Source organism: Cervus canadensis, chromosome 24, assembly GCF_019320065.1.
Source record: "Cervus canadensis isolate Bull #8, Minnesota chromosome 24, ASM1932006v1, whole genome shotgun sequence".
NCBI lineage: Eukaryota > Metazoa > Chordata > Mammalia > Artiodactyla > Cervidae > Cervus > Cervus canadensis.
In genome coordinates, this window is record NC_057409.1 from 27,777,693 (window position 1) to 27,803,115 (window position 25,423).

Consider the following 25,423-nt stretch of genomic DNA (forward strand, 5'->3'; position numbering starts at 1 on the left):
ATTTGGGGGCAGGAGGAGAAGGGGACGACAGAGGAGGAGATGGCTGGATGGCATCACTGACTTGATGGACATGGGTTTGAGTAAACTCTGGGAGTTGGTGATGGACAGGGAGGCCTGGCATGCTGCGGTTCATGGGGTCGCAAAGAGTCGGACACGACTGACCGACTGAACTGAACTGAACCATTTCCAAACATTGTTCTAAGTGGTCTACATGTAGCACCCACTTCATTTTCATAACAACCCTATGTGGTATATATTATGCATGCATGCTAAATAGCTTTAGTCATGTCTAACTCTTTGTGACCTATGAACTGTAGCCCACCAGGGATACAGTAATTTTTGTCCATGGGATTCTCCAGGCAGGAATACTGGAGTGGGTTGCCATGCCCTCCTCCAGGGGATCTTCCTGACCCAGGGATTGAACCCACATCTGTTATGTCTCCTGCACTGGCAGAAGAGTTCTTTACAACTATCACCACCTGGGAAGCACAGTATATACTATATTCTTACCATTTTCCAGATGAGAACACAGAGGTACAGCGAGGTTAAGTAACTTGCCCAGGATGATGCAACAAGTGACAGAAGCAGGATTTGACCCCATGCATCTGGCTTGCCTTTTCATACTGTTCATGGGGTTCTCAAGGCAAGAATACTGAAGTGATTTGCCATTCCCTTCTTGGAAGAAAAGTTATGACCAACGTCGACAGCATATTAAAAAGCAGAGACATTACTTTGCCAACAAAGGTCCATCTAGTCAAAGCTATGGTTTTTCCAGTAGTCACGTATGGATGTGAGAGTTAGACTATAGAGAAAGTTGAGCACCAAAGAATTGATGCTTTTGAACTGTGGTGTTGGAGAAGACTCTTGAGAGTCCCTTGGACTGCAAAGAGATCTAACCAGTCCATCCTAAAGGAAATCAGTCCTGAATATTCACTGGAAGGACTGATGCTGAAGCTGAAACTCCAGTACTTTGGCCTCCTGATGCAAAGAACTGACTCATTATAAAAGACCCTGATGCTGGGAAAGATTGAAGGCGGGAGGAGAAGCGGACGACAGAGGATGAGATGGTTGGATGGTATCACCGACTCAGTGGACATGAGTTTGAATAAACTCTGGGAGTTGGTGATGGACAGGGAGGCCTGGCGTGCTGCAGTTCATGGGGTCGAGAAGAGTCAGACACGACTGAGTGACTGAACTGATCTGGCTCGCAGGTCCAGAGGCTTTTCCTTTGGTAAACTTGGGTCTTTTCCAGAAGGCATGCTCAGCATTTCAGGACTGGAAATCTGCTTTGTCATGCCACCTGGAGTGGACTACACATCGCCTTGTGGAAGACACTCACAGACCAGGTTCATAGGGACCAGAACATCTATGAACGCCTTTGCAATGAGAAACAGAAGGTCAAGGTCAGGAGGCTCTGGTCCATTCATTTGCACATTCTGTCTTTTACAGAAATTTTGCATGGGGTGGGGGAGAGAGTGAAAGAGAGATTGAGGCTCTCCCTTATGGGGGGCCTACCTTCCCCTCTTATGGGGACTGGGGACACTTTGTCCTGTAGACACAGAGCCATTTGGTGTCCCTAGACCTTCTGTTCTAAAAGAGCTTCCTCAGGAAATACACTTATCTTCAGAGATGGCTGCAGAGATTCAGAAAAGCATTTTGAATCCAGACCCTGGAAAGACCAGCCTTGGGATAGAGGTGAGGCCCCTCAGTTTTTCGGGGAATCCTGACCCAGAACTGTGGTGATGTACCAGCTGGACAAGTAGAGTCAGCCTAGAAAGTTATCCTTCACCTCTGCAGTGCTATAGTCCAGTTCCTCCCACCAGAACCAGCTTGCTTATCCTCCTTAAGATGCCGAGGTCCAGAGGAAGGTCAGCCATACCACCCAGACCCAGAGAGCTACTGCTCCCATGCGTGCTGTTCTTCATGGGCCTAAGCTCAGCCCTGAAGGCTGTTACATCCACAGTGGTCATTGCTCTCCCGCAACTTTTGCCTGCCGGGGGCTGCCTGGGGAATGGCTTCTGACAGTGAGCAGCGGTGTGTAGGAAAAGGCTGAGCCAATGCAACAATCCTTTAGGCAACCAGGCCTGCTGTTAGCACTTGCAGCCCCAGGATGGGAAGTGGAAATAAGTGAGTGAAAAAGTGAAGTGTTAGTCGTGTCTGACTGTTTGCAACCCATGGAGTGTTGCCTACCACACTCCTCTGTCCATGGAATTCTCCAGACAAGAATACTGGAGTGGGGAGCCATTCCTTTCTCCAGGGGATCTTCCCAACTCAGGGATCAAACCTGGGTCTCCTGCATTGCAGGCAGATTCTTTATTGTCTGAGCCACCATGAAAAATCTTAGTAAAATGCCCCTTCAGGAGATCCAACTAGAAAAGGCAGCACTCCTGGCCTGGCACCAGGAAGTCTGTTTAGGAGAAAGCCTCACACCAAGGGCACGGAGCTCACAGAAGTTGTGGATTTCAGGCCCCGCCCCCGTGTCTGACCAGCCCTTGTGCAGTGTACAACTTGTACAGACTTCAACTCTGGCCCCAACTGGTCTGGGTCTCTGCCAGGCTCAGACAGATTCTGCCAGTGGCGACAATTTGGAGAGAAGTTCCTGCAGCATCACACAAGAGGGGCTGGGGAGAAATAAACAGGGGTGAGGATGGGATCTGCAATGTCTGGAGACTTCCTGGAAGTGGTTTGGGGCTTGGCATAAATGACTTGGGCAAGAGGAGGTGATGGATCATTGGGAGCAGGTGTGTGGAGGAGAAGCGTAGGGCATGCTCAAGGATTAGGAGCCAGTGTGACTGGGGCTCAAAGGCGCCAGGAGGGGAAATGGAAGTAGGGGAGGAGAAACGCTGAACCCCATGAAAGGGCAGAGGTGAAGGCCTGGTGAGAAGTGCTGAAGCAGAAAACACCCCCAAAGAAGGGATGGAGGCCCTCGGTGGGGAGCACAGGCTCTGCTGCCCCCCTGAGAGGGTGTCCCTGCATCAGGAAAACTTTTTGGCAGGGGTTGGTGGCAGCAGCTCTTCCAACCCATGCCCTCTGCCCCCTGGGTGGAGCAAGCCTCCCGGAGTTTGGGCCCACATCCCACACCCCAGCCTAGTTCTCAAAGCCTCTTTGTTCCACTGGGCCAAGCTTCGGCCAGCCCAGATCTGATAAGGCCATGGTAGGACAGATAGCGGCCCCACCCTGCAAGCCTCAAGCCACACCCAGGCTGCCTCGCACGCACACATGCACGCACACATGCACGCACATCTCCTCTGCCCCAGAAGGGCCTAGATGCAGGGACCTTCCCACCCACACCAGAGCTGGGGAGCCTCAACCTCTGGGCTGGCCCCCTCCTGCAGTCCACTCAAGACCCCTCTCATATGCATGGGTAAGCAGGATAAGGGAATTACCTCCCATTTCAGAGAGAAATAAATGAAGTGTCCCAGAGGGAAAATAACTTGTCCGCAGTTATTTCTTCCACAATCAGGAGTATCAATTGCTAGCTCTGCTCTTTACAAAAGTGAAAGTAAAGTTGCTCAGTCATGTCCAACTCTTTGCGACCCCATGGACTGTAGCCCGCCAGGCTCCCCTGTCCATGGGATTGTCAAGGCAAGAATACTGGAGTGGGTTGCCAACCAATGCAGGGATCGAACCTGGATCTCCCGCATTGCAGGCAGTCTCTTTACCCTCTGGGCCACTAGGGAAGCCTCTGCTCTTTATATTATCTTTTAAAACCCTAACATCATGTGAAGTTAGGTTATTCTCCGTTCTTTTTTGGCAGAGAAGAAACAAAAGCCCAGAGAGGTGAAGTTACTTTCCTAAGGTCACACAGCACATTCCAGAGCAGAATTCAGGTCCCCTGCAGCAGCAAACTGAGGGAGATAGGAACTGACGAGTTACCCACCCCAGAAGGGAGGAATGCACTCCCAGCCTTCACCTAAAAGATCTAATGGGGCTGGGGTGGCCAAGAATCTCCAGGAAGGTGGTCCTGGAAAAACAACACTCTAGATACTGTGTGTGTGTGTGTGTGTGTGTATTAGTTGTTCAGTCATGTCCAACTCTTTGCAACCCCATGGAGAGGATCTCATTTTGATGCAAGTGGCAATGTTTAAAATATGTCCATGAATTACTTGACACTCCTCTCCCCTTGAATCTGGCCTGAGACTAAGTTAGGAAAGACATATAGCTTCTGTCTGGTTCTACCCTGAGCTTGCCAAGCTGGAAAGGCTATGGATAGGTGTTCCCAGCCCTAACCTAGCTGAGCTCCCAGCCAATAGCCAGCATCAATTGTTAGCTGTGTGAATGCACCATCTTGGATGTCCAGTCCAGTGGAGACTTCAGGAGGCTGCAGCCCTGGCCAACACCTGACTGCAACGGCATGAGAGAGTCCAGTTGAGAACTGCCTGGCTAAGCCTGTCCTGAATTCCCAACCCACAATATCACAAGCAAAATAAAACGGTTGTTTGGAATCTTGGTGTACTTTCTTACACAGCAATGGTAACCAGAACAAAATGCAAAGAAGAGATGGGGTTTGTTGAGGACAATTTTGGAGGCTTTCCAGAAGCCTTTAATACACTTTTGCATGAAAATTTTTTTAAAAAATGAAGTGTGCATGAGGCTGGGAGAGGGGTGGTGCTTCTTCATCTTCTAAAGGGGCAGCGTGAGAAGACACAGTGATGGGATAAACTCGGAGCAGACAGAGACAAAGGGAAGGGCTGGATAAGCTCATCTCCACACTCAACTGATTGAAAGGATGCTCCTTACCTACTCTGGTAGCAGGGTCTCTGGTGACAGCAAACTTGGAGGAGTGGAGAGCCTCTGGAAGGAAAGGAGTTTCTGCATGTGGGCTAGTGGGTAGCAAGGAGTTATACACAGCCAATAAGGAAGGCTACTAGAGGTTTTTAAAAACCCAAATGTTGGATGCTGAAGAAAGTGCTCAAAGTTTGGGGCCAGACCTGAGAGGGGGGCTGGACATTCCCATGGATGGTTGGACACTTACCGGGCCTTGACAAGAAGGTCCATGAAAATGAACTGAGAAGTGCACTGTTACCCTCATGAACTCCCCCTGTGTCTGCATCTAGTTTTTAACATATGCCTCTGAATGCCCAACATCAGAAAGCTACTCTTGGCATTCCCTGGTGGTCTCTGCATTTTAGGTGGTTAGAACTCTGCCCTTTCACTGTTGAGGGCTGGGTTCCATCCCTGGTCAGGGTACTAAGATTCCACAAGCTGCATGGCATTGCCAAAGATAAATAAGTAAGTAAAGGAGTGTGTGTGTGTGTAAAACTCAGAGAAAGGTGACCAGGCAGGTCATAGGGAATGGTATTTCTCCGTGGAGTGGTTGGAAGAGTATAGATGGGTAGGTTTCTTGGTTCTGAATGCTTAATTCTAGAGAAGCAAAAGATAGGTGGGTTCGGCATCTAATAAAGAGGAGGAAAGTGCAGTTTATGGTAGAGAATCCTAGCAGACACCACTCTAGTCAAGTGATCAACCTCATTTACTGGTAACACATATCAACAAGATGTACCCTCTGATATTTTGCACTGAGAAGGGCCTATAACTCTGTTATGCTTCCCAATAATGCACATCATACTCTAATCACAAGGAACAAACCCAGATTGAGGAATATTCTACAAAATAATTGACTCTACTCTTCAAAAGAATCAAGATCATGAAAGACAAGGAAAGATTCAGGAAATGCTGAAAGTGGGATCCTGGATTGCATACTGAAACAGGAAAAGGACATTAGTGGATGAGCTTGTGAAACCCAAATAAATTCTATGCTTTTCTTAACAGCATTATTATACCAATGTTAATTTCTTCTTTTTTATAAGTGTCCTATGGTCATGTAAGAGGTTAACCTAGGAGGAAGCTGGATGAAAGTTTTTAGAGAACCACCTGTACTATTCTTGTGCACATCAAAAATTAACTCAAAACTTTTAAAATTAAAAAAGAAAATCTAATAAAAAGAGAATCTCATGGACCAAAAAAGGTAGGCTTCCTTACCATCTCTAAGTCCAAGTCAACTTCCACAACCAAAGGAAGCCAGTTACACTAAACTGGTGGTCATGTTATAACATCTCTACTTGAGAGAGGGCTCTAGTCAGATAGGGATTGGAAAAGGGTTTGAGGAATTAAATAGGGTGGAAGGCACAGAATAATGGTGTTCTTCATTTATTCAAAATATATAATGAGTCAGGCTCTGTGCTGAGTTCTGTAAACCTTTTATCCTGCTTAAACCTCATGACTTTTGAGCCATCTGTTAGAAGTTCTTACAGAAATGGAGGAATAAGATCCGACAGCTGAGGGCTGATGGAGTTGGGGTTTAAATCCAGTCTGATTTACTCCAGAGCTTGCTCTGAACCACTCCACTGTACTGTCTTCTTAGCTGTGACCTGCATTCAATTCATGCCTCAGGGTTCTGCACTGGTGTGGGTGGGGGAAGAGGAGAGAGGAGGCAGGAGGAAGGGGATGGCCTAGGATGGGCTGGTCAGCTGGAGCTGTCCATGGTTCTGGCCAGAAGGACGTGGAGCTGGGGAGCCTGTAGGAGATGGTGATGAGGAAGACAGCTAGGAGAGCTAGTACAGAGAAAGAGCCTGCTCAGACTAGAGGGAAAGAGCAGTCAGACATGGTGGTAGGTACCAATAAGAAGGAATGAGAGAGAGAGAAAAACTTCAAGCTTTGACTTAAAATAAATAACCACATCTACAGTAGCTGGTAAGGTATGATTTATCCTCAGGTCTCATTTGCAGTCAGTACACCAGTATTATCCTGTATAGCTCTACTGGTTGTTAAAATCTGGAAGTACTGTTAGTGGGTGCCCTCCGTCATATCCAACTCTTTGTCACCCCATGGACTGTAGCCCACCAGGCTCCTCTGTCCCTGGGATTCTCCAGGTGAGAATACTAGACTGGGTTGCCATTTCCTTCTCCAGGGGATCTTCCCAACCCAGGGATCGAACCCAAGTCTCCTGAGGCTCCTGCATTGGCAGGCAGATTCTTTACCTCTGAGCCACCTGGGAGAGACTCACTTTGTTACTAGTTAGCAGATAGTCACTGACAGAGTTCTCCACTACTATGGCTGCTCTCCATACCTCACAACCTAACACCTGAAAGGTTCAGGCTGGCACAGTATGGGCTCTCAGGACCCAGCTCTGGCTCTAAGTCTCCCCGATCCATTCTCATAGGTCAGTACGCATACTGTACCAATTGTATTTTGAATACTGCCCCTGTTTGCCCCATTTTACAGATGGGGAAAGTGAGGCTCTGACCTGTTTAACCATTTGCCTCAAATTGTTCAGTTCTTAAATGGTAGAATCAGGACTTGAACTTAGTCTTCTAGGATTGAGCCTCATGTCCTTCTCCCTCCGTCTCCCCTACTGCTGGCCTTGTACTTGTTCACCACTTGGTGTGGACAATGAGGGAGCAAGTTGAACAGGTTCTTTGGGTTGGCACAGGAGAGTTAGAAAACCCTATAAGGGTCCCAGGCAGAATGGAACTCTTTCCTTTGAATTGTATTGCCATATGGCAGTCTTTCCTGGCCCCTGACAATTTGTATCCCAGAAGCCCTTTCAGGCTGGAGGTGTCATCAATCTCTTGACACTCTCTCCACACCCAGCAACTTTAGGGGGCCACGGCAGCTTAATGCAGAGAATGCTCCATGCCTGCTCCTAGATGCCCTCTTATCTACAGTCTTCTTTTCACCTCTCAGGCTGGGCTTATACAATTTACCTTACTAATTTTGGAGCTCAGGCACTTCTGTGGGAGGACCTACCACTTCATTTCCTTCCCCAAACTTAAGTACATCTTCTGATTTCAGAAGCAACGCTGGAAACTGAGTCACAGTTGCAGGTGAAGAAAAGTGGGAGAGGGGTCTTCAAGTACTGGAGCTGGGTGCCTTGCCAACTGGACAGCAGATCATCCTGGCTTGTCGTTTTGTCTTTCTCCATCCTAGAGCCACAGGCAGCCTCCTTCTTGGAGAAACAAAAGAGGAGGATGTGGAGAGGAGAGACACTTTCTACCTCTCCTGTGTGCAGTAGAGAGACGGGGAGATGGGAGGAGGTGAGGATGCACAGAAAGCTGAGTAGCCAAATTATAGGGACCTTCGGAAGCCGTAGTTGCTCAGTGGTAAAAAAAAAACCTGTCTGCCAATGCAGGAAACACAGGAGATGCAGGTTCGACCCCCGGGTTGGGAAGATCCGTGGAGGAGGAAATGGCAACCCATTCCAGTATTGTTGCCTGGAGAATTCCACGGACAGAGAGCCTGGTGGGATACAGTCCATGGGGTTGCAAGGAGTCGGGCACAACTGAGCAACTGAGCACACACCCATTTAGCAAGTGACCTTCCAGTGTGTGTGTGTATGTGTGTGTGTGTGTCTGTCTTTGTTGACAAAGCATGCATCAAATACTTTACATAACTGACCACTCAGTCCCTATGTAGGCCTTTTGATAATTATCCCCAGGGTAAAAGAAGAGGCTCAGAGAGGTCATGGGACCTGCCCAGGGTAACACAGCCAGTAAGTGGCAGTCAGGTCTCCCTGATGAATTAACCTCAGATCTGTCTGATTTCCCAGCCCAAAGTCTTCTGTATTTCACGGGAGGGATATTGGGGGAAAAAAGCTTAGAAAAGATATTTTTGTGTGTGCTGAAGCCCAAATCACTGAATGTGCTTTGTCTTTATCACCATTGGCTTCCAGCCAGGAGGACTGGAGTCCTACCCATCCTCCTTCTTCCCTTTCTTCTACATCTGGTCTTTATCCAGGTACTGAATCATCACCTACCCTCATTCACAGCCTTGAACAAAACAGTGCCCACCCTGTTGTCTTTCTTGAGCCCACAAAGGAGATGGTCCCCAGGACCCAGCACCCATTGTTCCCCACAGGTTCTGGGATCCTGAAATGAGGGACTTCTGAGACAAGCCCAGCTTCCTCTCCCCTCCCCAGGTTCATCCACTGCCACACTCCTTTCCATGCTGTTTGCTTCCTGGGGCTAAGTCCAGCTTGGGCCTCTCCCTGGGAGTACACCATGCTGGTCAAGGTCACTCATCAGCAGAGCTCCCAGGAGGCAGGCAGAACCCTGTCGAAGTAGAGCCCGCAAGGGACCAACCAAGAATTCCCTCTCACGGTCCCAAGCCCAGAAGCCACCACTGACTGGACAGACCAGCTCTAGAGGGATGCTCCTTCAGTGAAGAGGCACAAGGGTGTGTGGCTCCTGGAATAAGCTTTCTAGCTCTAATCTCCTTAGGGTTTTCTCACTGGGATTTCTGAGGCTACCACTGAGCCGTGCCTCCAGAGTTACTGCCCCTTACTTTTTCGTGGCCTAAGAATAGACAAACAGGTCCTTTTCCCTGTTCCTCAGGTTCAGCTGAGTCAGGCTGACCATTTCAAAAAGAGCTTAAAGGAAAACAAAAAGGAAATCATTATAGAAACCACAAACAACATAGAAGTGGTAATGTCCAAAGTGCAGGTTTCCTATTCTGAGAATAATGTTAAAACCAGTGAAAAGCTCACCAAGTTCCACATTCCTTGATCCCAAGAAAACTCCAGACCTAATTGTGCTGGCATAACGTAATGGGCCTCTGGCCTGACCCTTCATTTCAGCCTCTGGCCATGTGATCTCCCAGGCCAATTAAGGCAGCACTGTCATCTAAGTGTATCTTTTACCTTTAAACTCCAACTTTCCCAAAATGAGAGTTTATTTTCTGGGTTTATCTGCAGAGTCTCTCCCTCTAACATCCACCCTCCATCATTGTCCCGGGTAGTGAAGCATCTTTAATTGCCCATGAATGAACTCAGATTTTCAGCTTCAATCACCTAAGGAGTCTTCACCAAATGAGACTCTTCCCTGCAAAGGACATAGGAACAAATGAACCAGTGGGCTTCCAAAAATCCATATTATGTGTAATAATGCCTTCTTCAAACATCCACCTTCAGATCCCTTCAAAAGAGTTACCTTTGTGCTGGGCTGGAGGAAATGCCAGGAGAAAATGCCTAGGAGACATTCCCTTCCACCTGCAAAAAAGAATTCATTTGCAATGCAACAGGCAGGTAAGAAATAACTACTGCTTTTTTTTTTTTTTTTTTATAACTACTGCTTTTAAGTTAACAATTGCAATCACAGAATGAAGTTCCGGGTGAGATTCTGACTCTATCACCAAAGGGTATCACAAAAGGACAGAAACGACTCCCACTGCTCTGACAAGTCCTTGGATTAGCCTCCTTCGAATTTGGTCGTCAACTAAAGCCAAGATTTCGGGGACGTCCCAACAACTGTGTTGCAACTGGTAGAAGACAGTTGCAACCAGCAGGGAAAGTTGGAGAATAAAAAATACCGGTGAACGTTGAAGTTGGGCGGAGTCTTCGCTTTCTCTGATCCGTGACTCCAGCGGGTAGCCGTCGTTGCCCTGGGATACCAGGAGACGCCGTGGCTCGTGCGTCTCGTATCTATAGAAACGACAGCATGGCGGCGGTGTGAGTTCTGAGCGTTGGTCCCAGCGACCAGGCGAGCCGCGCGAGTGGCCAGGAAGGTATCTGTCTTAGGAGACCGTCTCCTTTGGGAAGTCGTGACGGGGTCCCCTCAGTGTCCCTCGGAGAGCCCCGAGGGACTAAGACTTGGGCGAGATCAGCCTGGAGATGTCTTAGAGGATAGTGAAACCGCTCTAAGTATATTTTATTTCTTCTTGGCAACCCGCCACTTTTTACACTGGTCATCTTAGGAATTTTTAGGTTGGAAATTAGGCAAATAAAGGAAGCTGGTTTTTTTTTTTTTTTTAAGGTTCTCAAGATATAAAAAAGATACGAAAAACACCACCTCCCTTGCCCTGTGTCCTCGCAATGATTGCAGTCTTTGGAAGAGTAGCACATGCTAGTGTGGAAGTTATCATTGTTAATTATAGTAACATAGGTTTGCCTAGGGCTTTTTCAAATTCTGTTTCTTTCACAATTAAAGTCAGTTTTGTGAAATAGGATAACCTTCATTTTACAGGTGAGGAGACTGAGGCTTGAGGAGATGGAGAAACTTGCCCATCTCAAATGAATTGGAGCAGATGCTGGGACCCAACTTTTCTTGCTCCAGGACCAGTGCTCACTTCCCTAAGCCCTAAGCCCTGGTCTGGACCAGCTTTCTACCCTGTTATCTCTCTTTTTTTTCCTACAAATGCTGATCAGAGATTTTTTTTTTTTTTTTCCAGAGGCAGAGGCTGTTTGTAGAATCCCCTACAGTTACAGGCATTACTGAGCCAGGTAAGTACTAAAAAGCCATCCAACAGCAGAAAGGTAACAGGGCCTTCCTCCCTGTCTCGCCAGCTTGCATCTCTTTGATTCCATCTGAATGTTCACTTCCAGTTGAAGGTAGGAGCTTTGCCTGTCCTGTCTGGTGCCTAGCACTGGTACATAGCAGGCATTCAGTAAATGCCTTATGAATGAATGAATGAATGAATGAGTGAATGTAAGATAGTCCCCTTCGGAGGGTTTGGTTGCTATTGTTTAGTTGCTCTGTTATGTCTGACTCTTTTGTGACCCCATGGACTGTAGCCCACCAGGCTCCTCTGTCCATGAGATTTCTCAGGCAAGAATACTGGAGTGGGTTGCCATTTCCTTTTCCAGGGGTTCTTCCCAACCCAGGGATTGAACCCACATCTCCTTCTTGGCAGGCAGATTCTTCACCACTGAGCCACCAGGGAAGCCCCTAGATGGTTTGGACTTGTTGCCAATTAGGAAAAAAGTACATCAACAGAATCTTTTGGTCTGGATGAATGGTGAGGAGGGTATGGGAGAGTGTCTGATGGAAGTGTGGAAATTTCTAAAGGGCGACCATAAAACTGTTTCCTAAAGCATAATATGTTATAATAAGGGGTTGAACCCCAGACTGGAAAATAAATAATTTCAGGCCAAATAAAAGATGACTCACATCTAATCATAAATTGTTGTAAGGATTAAAATACATGTGAAAGACTTACAACACTGCTTGGCACATGATAAGTTCTCAATAGACATTCTTAGAAGTTGTTATTATTTTTGAAATTGTTATTCAAAGAGGTGGGGGAAGATACTGAGTAATCTTTAAAATGCACATACATTCGAAAAAGGAGTACATTGATGCTGTCAAATATGGTAGCCACACCTGGGTGTATATGCAGAAGGAAGGGGAACTTGAGATGGAGCCAGAGCCAGTTTGGGACCCTTGTGTGTCCAAAGCAGGGCCAAGCACCCTTTTGAGCATTTGTTGAAAGCTGTGGACACTCTCCCTGGAAAAGAGCATATGCCCATACCCATGAAATTTGCATATAATTTGCCTATAACATTTGCATATAATTTCCAGACACAGCGTATCAGTGGATCCCTCTGCTTTAGAGGTTGATTCATTTATCCTTAGATTGAATCATCATTTCAGTGAAGGCTTCCTTTAAACCTGGATTAAAAGCAGAGACATTACTTTGTCAACAAAGGTCCATCTAGTCAAGGCTATGGTTTTTCCAGTAGTTATGTATGGATGTGAGAGTTGGACTATAAAGAAAGCTGAGTGCCAAAGAATTGATGCTTTTGAACTGTGGTGTTGGAGAAGACTCTTGAGAGTCCCTTGGACTGCCAGGAGATCCAACCAGTTCATCCTAAAGGAGATCAGTCCTGGGTGTTCATTGGAAGGACTGATGTTGAAGCTGAAACTCCAATACTTTGGCCACCTGATGCAAAGAGCTGACTCATTGGAAAAGACCCTGATGCTGGGAAAGATTGAGGGCAGGAGGAGAAGGGGACGACAGAGGATGAGATGGTTGGATGGCATCACCAACTCAGTGGACATGGGTTTGGGTAGACTCTGGAAGTTGGTGATGGACAGGGAAGCCTGGCGTGCTGCAGTTCATGGGGTCACAAAGAGTCGGACACGACTGAGTGACTGAACTGAACAGGTTGTGTACTGATGGAAAAAACTCAGAAGCCCAAGAAGCCTTCAGTCTCATTTGCCTTTCCTTTGTCCTTTATTTCTCTTCTCAGAGGAGGCCAGCCATGTTCAGAGGCAACACGTAGAGAGTAAAAGCCAGGTAAAAGCAATGCATATGCTTCAGTGACACTCACTGGGGACTTACTGAGAAATGCCACGTGTGGCTGTGGAGAGCAGTGCTGCGTGGGCCTCATCCCCAGTTCCCTTTTCCAAATGGCCTTTCCTGAATGGTGAGCCTCTAGGCTCCCAGGCAAAGCCCTGGGTCTTGTATTCAGGCTCGTTCCTCACGTGCCACTTCACACCTGTTGCCAGAGCTCAGGAGCAGGCACCTCCTCCATGATCACGGTGCCCATGGTGAGTCTTCTCCATTGACGTCTCTTTCTCATGCCCCTCCTGTCTCCTCTCTGGTCTCTTTCCAGCTCCCGACTGGCAGGAACTCTTGGCTTAGCCAGAGAGCTTCCTTCGGACTTGTGTTCCCGGCACCCGATGCTCATTGAAGCAGCCCTCAGCCTCCTCATGAGGACTAGGGACAGCGGGGACTGCACCATGAACTCCGGATCGTGCCTGAGTGCCAGCACGGTGGCCTTTCCCACCATCACTGGCAGCAGCATGGCCATGAGTGCCTACGGCAGCAGCAACGCCAGTGCCTTTGTGAGGACGCCTGTGGGGCCGAGCGGGGTGGATGGGCAGCAGGGCGCCAGGGGTCGGAATCTGGGAGGGCCCCTCTCTCCTGTCCCAACCCCATTACTAGACGGAGGGATAGTAACACACGGAGCCCCAGGCCAACTGGAGCGGTGGCAGCTGTGAGCATGATGGTGGAGAGAAGAATGTCGGCGAGATGGGAGTTTGCGGCTGATAAGAGTAGCCCGTAGTTCTCTCTTCCTTCACAAAGGTCTTCTGATGCCTAGGGCTTTGCCTTTGTCCAATGGGTGCATGTTGTTTGCTTTTTTGCAGCTCTCAGGGCTCTCTCTGTGTGACAGCACTGGGTCAGGGTGGCCGGTGCTCGTCTAGGGAGGTAACATAGGGGTCCGACTGCGTTTTGTGCAGCATGTGTCTGTATCATGTGGGAGCTCTTGGGTTGACTTAGATGTGATGCTGGTTGCATCTGCCTCCCTGTGGACCATGGCCATCTCTCCCCTGCATCTGTGCCGTTCCAGGCCAGTTTGCACACAGATTCATTCACTGCCCTTCCCCACTCTGCTCTGAGCTGGCTGGAGACTAGAACGTGGGAGGAGGGGAGAATCTCTGCTTTTGACAGCGTCTCGGTCGGCATCTCTCTGTGACTCCCATCGGCACCAGACAGTGCTCTGGGTTCTGAGAACCCCACCTCTTCCCCTCACTTGTGTACAGTGGCATCTTCTTTTTAAAATTATATTAAATTAATTTGTTTATTTCTTTTTGGCTGTGTTGGGTCTTTGTTGCTGCACATGGGCTTTCTCTAGTTGCAGTGAGCAGGGGGCTGCTCTTCGTTGTGGTGCATGGGCTTTTCATTGCAGTAGTTTCTCTTATTGTGGAGCCCATGTTCTAGGTGCACGGGCTTAGTAGTTGTGGCACATGGGCTTAGTTGCTCCTCGACATGTGGAATCTTCGTAGACCAGGGAGCAAACCCATGTCCCCTGCTTTGGCGGGCTGATTCTCAACCACCGGACCACCGGGGACATCCCTGGTGGCAGCTTCTTGATGTTGTTAACTTTGAGGTTACTTCATTAGCCACTGGTTGTGCATTGAACTCCTTATTTTAAACACCCAGAGGGGCTTCTGTTTTTCTGGTTGGACTGATTGATGCATCAGCTGATGTTTATAATAAATGACCCTCGGTCACCCATGTCACCTTTCCTCCGTGGGCAGTTCAGGCCATCTGACACTCTGTATATTTTGAAACCAAGATGTAAGCTCCAAGAGAGAAAGGATTTGATGGTCTTGTTCACTATTATAGGCCTGGCACTAACCTCTACAGTGTCTGGTGCATCATAGGTAGTGAAGCACATACCTGTTAAACACATACATTTACCCTTTGTTGTTGCTCAGCTGCTAAGTTGTGTCCCCACGGACTGCAGCATGCTGGGCCTCCCTTATATAGTGATGTAAAAACAATACTTGGTCAAAGTTAAAGGAAAATGGCAGTGAATTTACATTCACTGCCATGAATGGTAGGAAGAGGCACCTGGTTCCTCCTGCCATCTTGCTGCCCCAGAAGTTTTCCATTCCCCTCCCTCCTCAGATAGTTAAGGGTTAGGGATCAGCCTGTGAAAGGATTTGCTGTTACAGACAGGGAGTGTTGGTACAGAGAACCTCTAGCATCCTTAGGAGAAGTGCTTGGAGTGACCTCAAAGCCAAGGCATCGGGTGTGGGTTGGCCCCAGGCAAGTTGGCTCTGTCCTCTGTTCCACCAGCCAGGTGAGGGATGGGAGAGGAAATGGTGGAATATCCCTGTGCCCTGGAGAAGTTCCAATGAGGGACATCTTAGAGAAGTTCTCTACAGGCTTCTGCAGAGAAGGGGTAGGATGGGGAGGATGAGGAGGAGAAGGCAGCATCTGAACCGAGCGGTGTCTGAGGGCCCACTGGGGAACAGAACAGGCCAGCTAAGGCTGCTGAGTGTGCTGGGTTAAGTGGCTGACAGAGTGGTCTGGGGAAGGCTTCAGGGGCAGTGTCTCAGGGAATCTAGTTGGAAAGCCATTCCAGTGACCTCAGAAGAGGTAATATCAGACTCCAGGGCCTCCCTGCCTCTCACCTTCTCTCTCCAGACCATCCCCCATGGGACAAGGAGTGGTGTAATTCATTACCTTCTAGAGCTGGGGCGATCTTAGCCCATTCTCTGGGTCTTTGAAGTCTTCTCTCCTTTCTCCCTGCCAACCGGACAGCCTGCCAGCTCCATGGATACTCAGATGTGCTTCCCAAAGAAGCAGGAGAAAGTGAAGAAGAGGGTCGTCTGGGACATTGAGGTGGCTGAGGAGCTACAATGGAAAGGCTGGGTGTTGGGGAAGGAGATCACCAAAAACCTGGTTCTGAAAAATCTCTCCTTGAAAATCCAGAAGATAAAATACAGGTACCAATATGAGGGATCAGAGACTAAGTCCCTGAGCCCTCAAACCCCCAAGGCAGCCACTTTTAAAACAAAAGTCATACAAAACCAAAAGAGTGTATAGAACATGTATAGTTTGAACAGTTGTTGAAAGTGGAACCCATGTGACCAGGTTAATTAATGGGGTAATAACAGTGTCTGAAGCTCACCTTCTCTCATCATGTGTCCCCCCAGCATTGGAACACCTTCCCTACTGGTAAAGGTAACCACTGTTCTGACTTTCATGATAATGATTTTCTTGTTTTTCTCAAAAGGGTTTGCCACTTATGTTTGCATCCCTAAATGATATAGTTTGTTTACCTTCTTTTCTTATGAACTTTATGTAAGTGGGATAACATGATATACTTTTGTTGTTGTTCAGTCACTAAGTCATATCTGATTCTTTGCAACCCCATGGACTGCAGCATGCCAGGCTTCCCTGTCCTTCACTATCTCACAAATGCTCAAACTCATGTCCATTGAGTTGATGATGCCTTCCAACCACCTCATTCTCTGTCTCCCCCTTCTCCTCCTGTCTTCAACCTTTCCCACCATCAGGGTCTTTTCCAGTGATTCAGCTCTTCACATCAGGTGACCAAAGTACTGGAGCTTCAGCTTTAACATCAGTCCTTCCAATATTCGGGATTGAATTCTTTAAGATTAAGTGGTTTGATCTTGCTGTCCAAGGGACTGTCAAGAGTTTTCTCCAGCACCACAATTCAGAAGCATCAGTTCTTCGGCGCTCAGCCTTCTTTATGGTCCATCTCTCACATCCATGCATGACTACTGAAAAATCCATGGCTTTGACTATATGGAGCTTTGTTGGCAAAGTAATGTCTCTGCTTTTTAATATGCTGTCTAGGTTGGTCATAGCTCAGTTATATTCATAAGACTCATCCACATGCATACATAGTTTATCCTTTTTAATCACAGAGTAATAGTTCAATGTATGCTTCTATGTGTTTGTGCATTCTTCTGCTGAGGAACATTTTGGTTGTTTGAAGTTTGAGACTGTTATCAACATTGTTCAGCTATTGCACAAGTTCAGGTTTTTCTCGGGTAGACACAAAGGAATAGAACTACTGTGACTTAGAACATGTACATGTTTGCTTCTTACAGATGTTTGTACATGTTTGCCAAACTCATTTCCAAAGTACTTATATCCATTTATATTCCCACCAGCCACATATGAGTATTCCCATTCCTCTTTATCTTTACCAACAATTGATATTCTTTAGACTTAAATTAGTTGCCAATAATGCTAATTTGTTGTAGGTTTAATTTGCATTTCTCTGATTTCTATTACAATTAAGTGTTTTTTCCTATGTTATTGGCCATTTCGTTTGTGAAATTCCTGTTTAAGTCTGTGCCCATTTTTCTGTTAGATTATCTTTTTTCATTTTTCAAAAAGAATTAAAATGTAGCTGATTTGCAATATTATATGAATTTCATCTGTATAGCATAATGATTGAGTACTTCTATAGATTATATACTCCCTTAAAAGTTATTACAAGATAATGGCTATCATTTCCTGTGCTATGCAGGATATCCTTGTTGCCTAACTTTTATTTTATTATTTTAAGTTTAGGTTTATTTACTTATTCTATTTTTGGCTGTGCTGGGTCTTTGTTGCTTTGCATGGGCTTTCTTTCATTGCGTCAGGCGGGGTCCACTCTTCACTGCAGTGCTTGGGATTCTCATTGCAGTGGCTTCTCAGGCTGTAGGCACATGGGCTCAGTAGTTGCGGCTCGAGGATTCTAGAGTGTGAACTCAGTAGTTGTGGCATGAGGGCTTAGTTGCTCCTCGGCATGAGGAATCTTTCCAGAGCAGGGATGGAACCTGTGTCCCCTGCATTAGCAGGCAGATTCTTATCCGCTGTGTCAACAGGGAAGTCCTGCTTATCTATTTTAAATTTGGTAGTTTGTTTCTCTTAACCCCATACGCCTATCTTGATCTTGCCCCTTCCCACTTCCCTCTCCCCACTGGTAACAACTACTTTGTTTTCTGTGTCTTTGAGTCTGTTTCTGCTTTGCTATAGACATTGGTTTGTTTTAGTTTTTAGATTTCACATACAAGTGATATCATGTAGTATTTGTCTTTGTCTGACTTACTTCACTAACCATAATATTCTCTAGGTCCACCCATGTTGCTGGATTTCATTATTTTTTTGTGGCTGGGTAATATTCCATTGTGAGTGTGTATGTGCATGTGTGTGTGTGTGTATGCCACATCTTCTTGACCTATTTGTCTGCTGATGGTTGCTTGGGGTGCTCCAGTATCTTGGCTATTGTAAGCAGTGTTGCTATGAACATTGGGGTACATGTATCTTTTCCAATTAGTATTTTTCTTGTTTTTTTTTTTCCTGGATATATGCAGAGGAGTGGAATCGCTAGATCATATGGTAGTCCTATTTTTAGTGTTTTTAGAACCTCCATACTGTTTTCCAGGATGGCAGACCAGTTAACATTCCTACCATTAGTATACAAGGGTCCCCTTTTCTCCACATCCTTGCCAACGTTTGTTATTTGTAGACTTCTTGATAATAGTGCAAGGTGATATCTTGTTGTTATGATTTGCATTTCTCTAATAATTAGCAATGTTGAGCATCTTTTCATGTACCTGCTAGCTATCTTTACATGTTCTTTGTAGACTGTCTTTTTTTAATAGATGTTCTTATTGAAGATACTAATTCTTTGTCAGTTATGTGTTGTGAATATCTTCTCCCACCTTGTGATTTGTCTTTTCTTCTATCATGTATTTTGAAGAAAAGGCATTCTTAATTTCAAAGGAATCAAATGTACCAATATTTTTTCTTTTATGGTTGATACCTGCAAGTTCTTCTCTACCCTTATCTAGTTCATGAAGATTTTCTCCTATAGTATCTTCTAAAGACATTATAATTTTGCCTTTCATATTTGTCTTTTATCTACATGGAATTGATTTTTGTGAATGGTTTGAAGTAGGGATTCAGTGACTTTTTTTCCTCTCAAATCAATTTCCAGTTGTCCCAGCACCATTTATTGAAAATTTTATACTTTGCCTTATGATCTCCCTACCACTGATGTTTATCAAGTGTCCATACATGTAGGAACCATTTCTGAATCCTGTTTTGTTCCCTTGCTCTATTTGTCTCTCCCTGGGCCAATAAATATCATCCTGAATTGATTATTAAAGCTTATAATAAGTTCTATAATAAGCTTATAATAAGTCTTGATTATCTTGTAGTTTAAGTCCTCCAACTTCATTCTTTCTTAAGATTGTCTTGGCTCTCATTGGACCTTTTAACTTTCATAAATGTCTTCAAATCAACTTAAATAGATGCACGTAGACAACCTTTTAAGATTTTGTTTAGGATTTAGTTGAACATATAGATCAATTTAGGCTTTCCAGGTGGTTCAGTGGGGTAAAGAGTCCGCCTGCAATTCAGGAGACGCAGGAGACACGGGTTTGATTCTTGGGTCGGAAAGATCCCCTGAAGGAGGGCATTGGCAACCCATTCCAGTATTCTTGCCTGGAGAATCCCATGGACAAGAGGAGCCTACAGTCTATAGGATTGAAGAGTTGGACATGACTGAAGTGACTGAGCACACAGGCATACACACATAGATCAATTTGGGGAGAATTGACATCATTACAAATTGAGTCATGAACATGGTGCCTCTCTATATTTCTTTAGGTCTTCTTTCATGTCTTTCAGTAAAATGTAAAATTTTCTCCATAGATGTCTTACACATCTTTAGTTAGAATTATACCTAAGTGTTTTAAATTTTTAGTGATGTTGAGTATATCTTTTAAAGTTGTTTTATTTTTCTGCTTGTTGCTGGTTTTTTAGAAAGTCATTTTTTAAAAATATAGATGCTTTGTCCACACCCTTGTGCCCAGCAACCTTGGCAAATTCTCTCGTTAATTCTAATGATGTGTTTGTTAATTCTGTCTTCCATGTACATGTTCATATCTTAAATGAAAATGGCATTTTTTTCCCTTCCTTTCCAATCCCATATCTTTTCTTTCTTTGTCTTTCCTTCCTGCACTATTGAAAAGGAAAGTGCTGAACAGAAGTGGTTATAGAAGACATCCTTGTTTTGCTCATGATCTCAACGTGAAAGATTCCAGTGTTTCACCATTAATTTGCATGTTTCCTGTAGTTGTTTTTTTTTCTTCTTTTTTTAGACTTTATCAGGTTAAGGAAGTTCCCTTCTATTCCCAGGTTGCTGAGAGTTTTTGTCATAAACATATGTTGAAGTTTATTTAATGTTTTTCTTTATTGAGATGGTCATTTGTTTTTTTCTCTCTTGATTTGTCAATACGGTGAATTACATTAAATGATTTTTAATTTTCTTTTTTTTGGCTGCACCACAGGGCATGTGGGATCTAACCTGCACCCCCTGCAATGGAAATTTGGAGTCTTAACCACTGAACTGCCAGAGAAATCCCCTGATTTTTAAAAAAATTAATTATTTTTTGGCTGTGCTGTGTCTTTGTTGCTGTACATACACTTTCTGTGAGCGGGGGGCTTCTCTTGTTGCAGCGCGTAGGCTCTGGGGCGCACAGGGTTCAGTAATTGTGGCCCACAGGCTTAGTTGCCCCGAGGCATGTGGAATCTTCCCAAACTAGGGATTGAACCCACGTCCCCTGCATTGGCAGGAGGATTCCCAACCACTGGATCATCAGGAAAATCCATCCCCACAGTTTTTTTTTTTCCCAATGTTAAACCAATGGTGTATTCTTAGAATAAACCCAGCTTGTTCATGATTGAGTATTCTTTCTATACACATTGCTAAATTGTTTTTGCCAATATTTTGTTTATGGCTGGTACTGGCCTGTAATTTTCCTTTCTTCTCATAACTGTCAGGTTTTGATAACAACATTATGATAGACTCACAGAGTATTTTGGGGAGGGTTTCCTTGTTTTCTGTTGTTGGGAAGACAAGGCTAGAATTATCAAGTGCTCCATGCTGCTTGCTGCAAAGCCATCTGGCCTGGTCTTTTCTTTGTGGGATGGTTCTTTGACTATTTATTCAATTTTTTGGATAATTTTAGGTTAGGGTGGCCGCAAAATGTATAATTCTTGAGTAACTTTTGGTCAATTATACATTCCTAGAAATGTGTTTATTTTATCTGACCTACTGGTATAGAGTTTTTGGCAGTATTTTTTTTTTTTTAGTAATTTTGTCTATTTATTCATTCACTCTCGGCTGTGCTGGGTCTTCGCTGCTGCGTGGGCTCCTCTCCACTTGCGGCGAGCAGGCGTCACTCTCTAGTTGCGGTGCGCGGGCGGCCCCTTGCAGCGGCCCCTCTCGCTGCAGAGCGTGGCCTCGGTAGCTGTGGGGGCACGGCCTTAGTTGCCCCACAGCATGTGGGATCTCCCCAAGCCAGGGATGGAACCCGCGTCCCCTGCGTTAGCAGGTGGACCCTTAACCACTGGACCACCAGGGAAGTCCGCTCCTGTATCTTTCCCTTCAGCTCTCCGTCCTGGAGTGAAGGTTTGGGATAAAAATGGTGGCACGCGAGAGGCAATTGCTACTGGGAAATAACCCCTGTGTTTCCCCTTCCACAGTCCCACCAGCTGCTTAGCTTTCCAGGGTCTCCCCTAATCTTTCTGCCTCTTCTAGTTTTCTGATCCCAAAGTGTGTATTCCTTGGCTCCCTCCCACAGGCCCCCCAAGACCAAGTTCTTCTTCACGGTTGTCCCCCAGCCCATCTTCCTGAGCCCAGGCCTAGCCCTCTCACTCCCCGTCATCTTCCGCCCTCTGGAGAAGGTAAGGCCTGCCGTGGCGAGTGGAGGACAGGGAGGGACATGGGCACAGTGACCTCGGAGCAGGGGGCCAGGGCAGAGCAGTGAGGAGCCCCCCTGAACCCAACCACCACACCCACATCCTACCACTTGGAGCCAGAACTCATTAGACAGAAGGGGCTTCCGGGTGGATGTGTGGGGTGGCGGGGCGGTGGGGGCAGCAGGGAAGGCTGCGCTACTCTGTTGGCCATCAGAAAGCCCTGTATTCCTTGGCTTCTTCCTGCTCTCAAAATATTCTCCCAAAACTTTGTCCCTCACAAAGAGGCCCCATATCTCTGAGACCAAGATGGCGCTACAGCTCAAGTAACTGACCTTGTCTTCAGAGACTGAGATGGAGGAGGGCCATGGCCTGGCCCAGCCCTCCACGGTTATGTTGGGGGGATGGCCAGGGCCAGGGGGAGGTGGGTACCACCCGGGTACACTGATCAGTCACTGCCTCTGCCTCTCCCCCCCGCCCCCACACACCGCAGAAGGAGTACGTGGACCAGCTGTGGCTTGAGAAAGCGGAGGGGATGTTCTGTGTGGACTTGAGAGCCACCCTGCCCTGCCACAATCTGATCTGCCCACCGTCCCTGCAGTTGCCCATGTGCGCCATGGGGGACATGGCCGAGGCCTGGTTCTGCCTGGAAAATGCGGGGTGAGGGCAGAGGCTGAGGCTTGGAGGTGGGAAGTGCGACAACTGGGAGGAGGATTCCTGGGAGCAGGAGAGACCGGTGTGTGGGGTGTGGAATGGGGTGTGGGAGTAAAGGGGGCATCTCTACCTTTCTAAAGCAGGGGCAGTGGTCAGAGGGGGCAAAGTGGCTCTGATCCGCATCTCCCCCACCGGGTCCCACCCCCAGGGACCTGTCTACCTTCTTCACCTGGGAGTCCCCCAGCCCATTCCAGATGCTGCCGACCTCGGGGCTGCTGGAACCAGGCCAGGCCTGCCGGATCAAGGTGACCTTCCAGCCCCTAATGGCTGTCATCTATGATGCTCAGGCCATGTGCTGGTATGGGGATGGCAGCAAGCAGAAGAGCAGCATCCAGCTGCAGGCTGTGGGTGAGGCCCGACCTCTCACCCGTCCCCAGAGCCCCCGCCCCACCTCCCTGGGAAACAAAGCCTCCAGTGTGCTTCCCCCCACCCCCTCCCTGGCCTGGCCCCCAAGGGACCTCCATCAGCCTCCCGCCCTTCACCGAGCCCCACAGGCTCTGTCATCTCTTTGCTTCCCTTGGTGCCACAGACCAGTGTTTCCCTGGTGACCCGTGTCTTCCTCGAAGGGGCTATTCCGTTTGGGGCCACAGAGGCCCTGGTGGGTTTCTCCCCAAGGCTGTCCACTCTCTCTGCCCAGCCAAATGCGCCCAGCTGCTGGTGAGCATAAAGCAGAGGCACCCGGAGGACCAGGATGCCGAGGGCTTCCAGAAAGTGCTGCACTTTGGCTCCGTTGCCGTGGGCTGCACCGCCGAGAGGCAGATCAAGCTCTATAACCCATCGGCAGTACGCGTCCTACGCACGCGGGGGGCGTGGGGGCGGGGCTCGGGGACCACAGGCCCGGGTGCGCCTAACACCCACCCCCTGTACCGCATGCTGCAAGCCTCGCATACCTACGTCTGTTGATACGCTCGTGTCGACAGGGGTCCCCCCATCATCTCAACTGGGGGCTGGGCTGGACTATCCCGTGACCCCCCCCCCCCAGAACAACCCCAAGAGCAGCCCTCAGGTGTCCTGATTCCAGGACCACTGCTAGCCCTCCTGGTACCTTTGGGACAAGGCAGAGGTACCCGCTCTGGGCAGTCCCAGCGCTGGGCACACGACTCAGCCCCTTCCCTCCTGTGGGCCGAGGCAGCCTTGCTCTACAATCGAAGCTGATGACCGAGGCAGAGGCAGGGCTTCAGCGGGGCACCTTGGTGATGACAGACCACTCCACCCTGTAACCGGACCTTCCCTGGCCCCACAGGTGAGCACCCCCTTCAGGATCGAAGTGGCCCCAGACATGCTGGTCAAAGACCAGGCCTTCTCGTGCCCCACAGCCCACGGCATCGTGCCCCCCGGAGAGAAGAGATTCGTGTCGGTGTTCTTCCACCCGGAGACCTTGGACGCCAGGACCATGGACTACTTGTCCATCGTGCCCTCTGGCTGTGCCTCCCAGACCCTGCTCAAAGTCGTTGGTTTCTGTAGAGGTACTGGCAGTCCCAGGTCACGGCCCTGCCTCCAGAGACTGGAGCAGCCCCTGCTTACAACTGACAACCATCTGCTCCCAGATGCCCGGGGCCTCCCTACCCTTAGCCTGGGTGTCTGCTGCCCCCTGGTGGGCTCAGCTAGGAATCAGTTAAGGTCACCTGGAGATACGGTTCCCATACTCACCCCCCACCCCCTCCTCCCAACCCCCCCCACCGCCACCCCCCATCCCCCCACCCCCGTCACCTGCCGATCTGCTCAGGCCACTGGGGTGCCAAGCCTTTCCAACCCAATCTTACTGTCTCCAGGCAGCACTACCTCCCATCGGTGGGACCCTTGGAGACCCCCCCAGGTGGCCAGGTGGCCAGGCCCACTCACAGCGCACCCCCCCCACCCCCCCCACCCCCCCACCCCACCCCCCGCCTCCTCTGCCCAGGTCCTGACCTGTCACTGCAGCATCACTGCGTCGACTTCAGCTGGGTCAACCTCGGGACCCGCTCAGAGCAGTCCCTGTGGATGGAGAACAAGTCGGACTGCACGGCCTACTTCCACTTTGACATCGACTGTCAGGAGAGTGTCTTCAGCATCAGACCTGCCTTTGGGACCCTGGTGGGCAAGGCCCGCATGACCCTCTGCTGTGTCTTCCAGCCCACTCAACCCATCATCTACTGCCGGCGGGTGGCCTGTCTCATCCACCACCAGGTGACCTGCCGGGGAGGGATGAGGAGGGGCTCCTCTAGGTGCTGGAGAGGCCGATCCAAGGCCCAGTCATGAGGACAGGGCTCAGTGCTCAGTCACCTGTATTCTGGAACTTGCACGGCTTTCTCCTCCAGGGCCCCTGGCTTGGCTTTCAGAGCCAGTGGTTGGCTAGGGACAGGCGGGGGTTCGCTTCGAGCCAGGTGGGCAGGCCAGTCTTGCCCTCACTGCTGCCAGGCTGGGACTTTGGCCCTCACCCCACGTAGCACGTGCAGGGCAGAGAGCCTTGAGATGACAACCCCCACCCGGGCCCCCAGACCAGGTGGTACATGCTGTGCCCTGATGAAGCCGGTCTCTGGCCAGGGTGGCGAGTGGAGGCTGAAATCTAAGCTCACACAGAAAATGTCGTAGGACCCACTGTTCCTGGACCTGATTGGGACATGCCACTCGGAGAGCACCAAGCCAGCCATCCTCCGGCCTCAGCATCTCACATGGTACCGCACGAACCTGGCGCGGGGCCTGACGTTCTATCCGCCCGACATCCTGGGCGTCATGCTGAGGGAGAGGAAGCTGGAGCAGGATAAGAACGGTGCCCTGATGATCCCCATTGAGGTTCGATGTGTCCCTCTGGGACCTCGGGGGGCTGTCCACCCTCCCAGGTTCACACCCCACCCTTCTCTAGCAATCCTTGGGCAGTCCCGCGCTCCGCAGTGCCGTGGGCATCGTTCGTAGTCAGGGGGTGTGACATGTGTGGAGCTCTTGTAGCCTTTTCCAGAAAGGAGCACAGAGATGAGGGGCAGAGGCTGGA

The 25,423-nt window shown here is 48.4% G+C and overlaps 1 protein-coding gene across 1 annotated transcript in view; it reads left to right on the forward strand.

The window, feature by feature from the left end:
• The first annotated feature begins 13,363 nt into the window (after window positions 1–13,363).
• CFAP65 (cilia and flagella associated protein 65) overlaps window positions 13,364–25,423 on the forward strand; it is a 36,367-nt gene continuing 24,307 nt past the window's right edge. Inside the window, exons 1-9 of the mRNA XM_043445497.1 lie at window positions 13,364–13,556; window positions 15,772–15,956; window positions 21,627–21,729; window positions 22,235–22,401; window positions 22,604–22,803; window positions 23,093–23,238; window positions 23,699–23,921; window positions 24,356–24,621; window positions 25,027–25,227. Coding sequence (XP_043301432.1) covers window positions 13,398–13,556; window positions 15,772–15,956; window positions 21,627–21,729; window positions 22,235–22,401; window positions 22,604–22,803; window positions 23,093–23,238; window positions 23,699–23,921; window positions 24,356–24,621; window positions 25,027–25,227 — 1,650 coding nt within the window. The 5' untranslated portion in view covers window positions 13,364–13,397. The remainder of the gene's footprint in view (window positions 13,557–15,771; window positions 15,957–21,626; window positions 21,730–22,234; window positions 22,402–22,603; window positions 22,804–23,092; window positions 23,239–23,698; window positions 23,922–24,355; window positions 24,622–25,026; window positions 25,228–25,423) is intronic.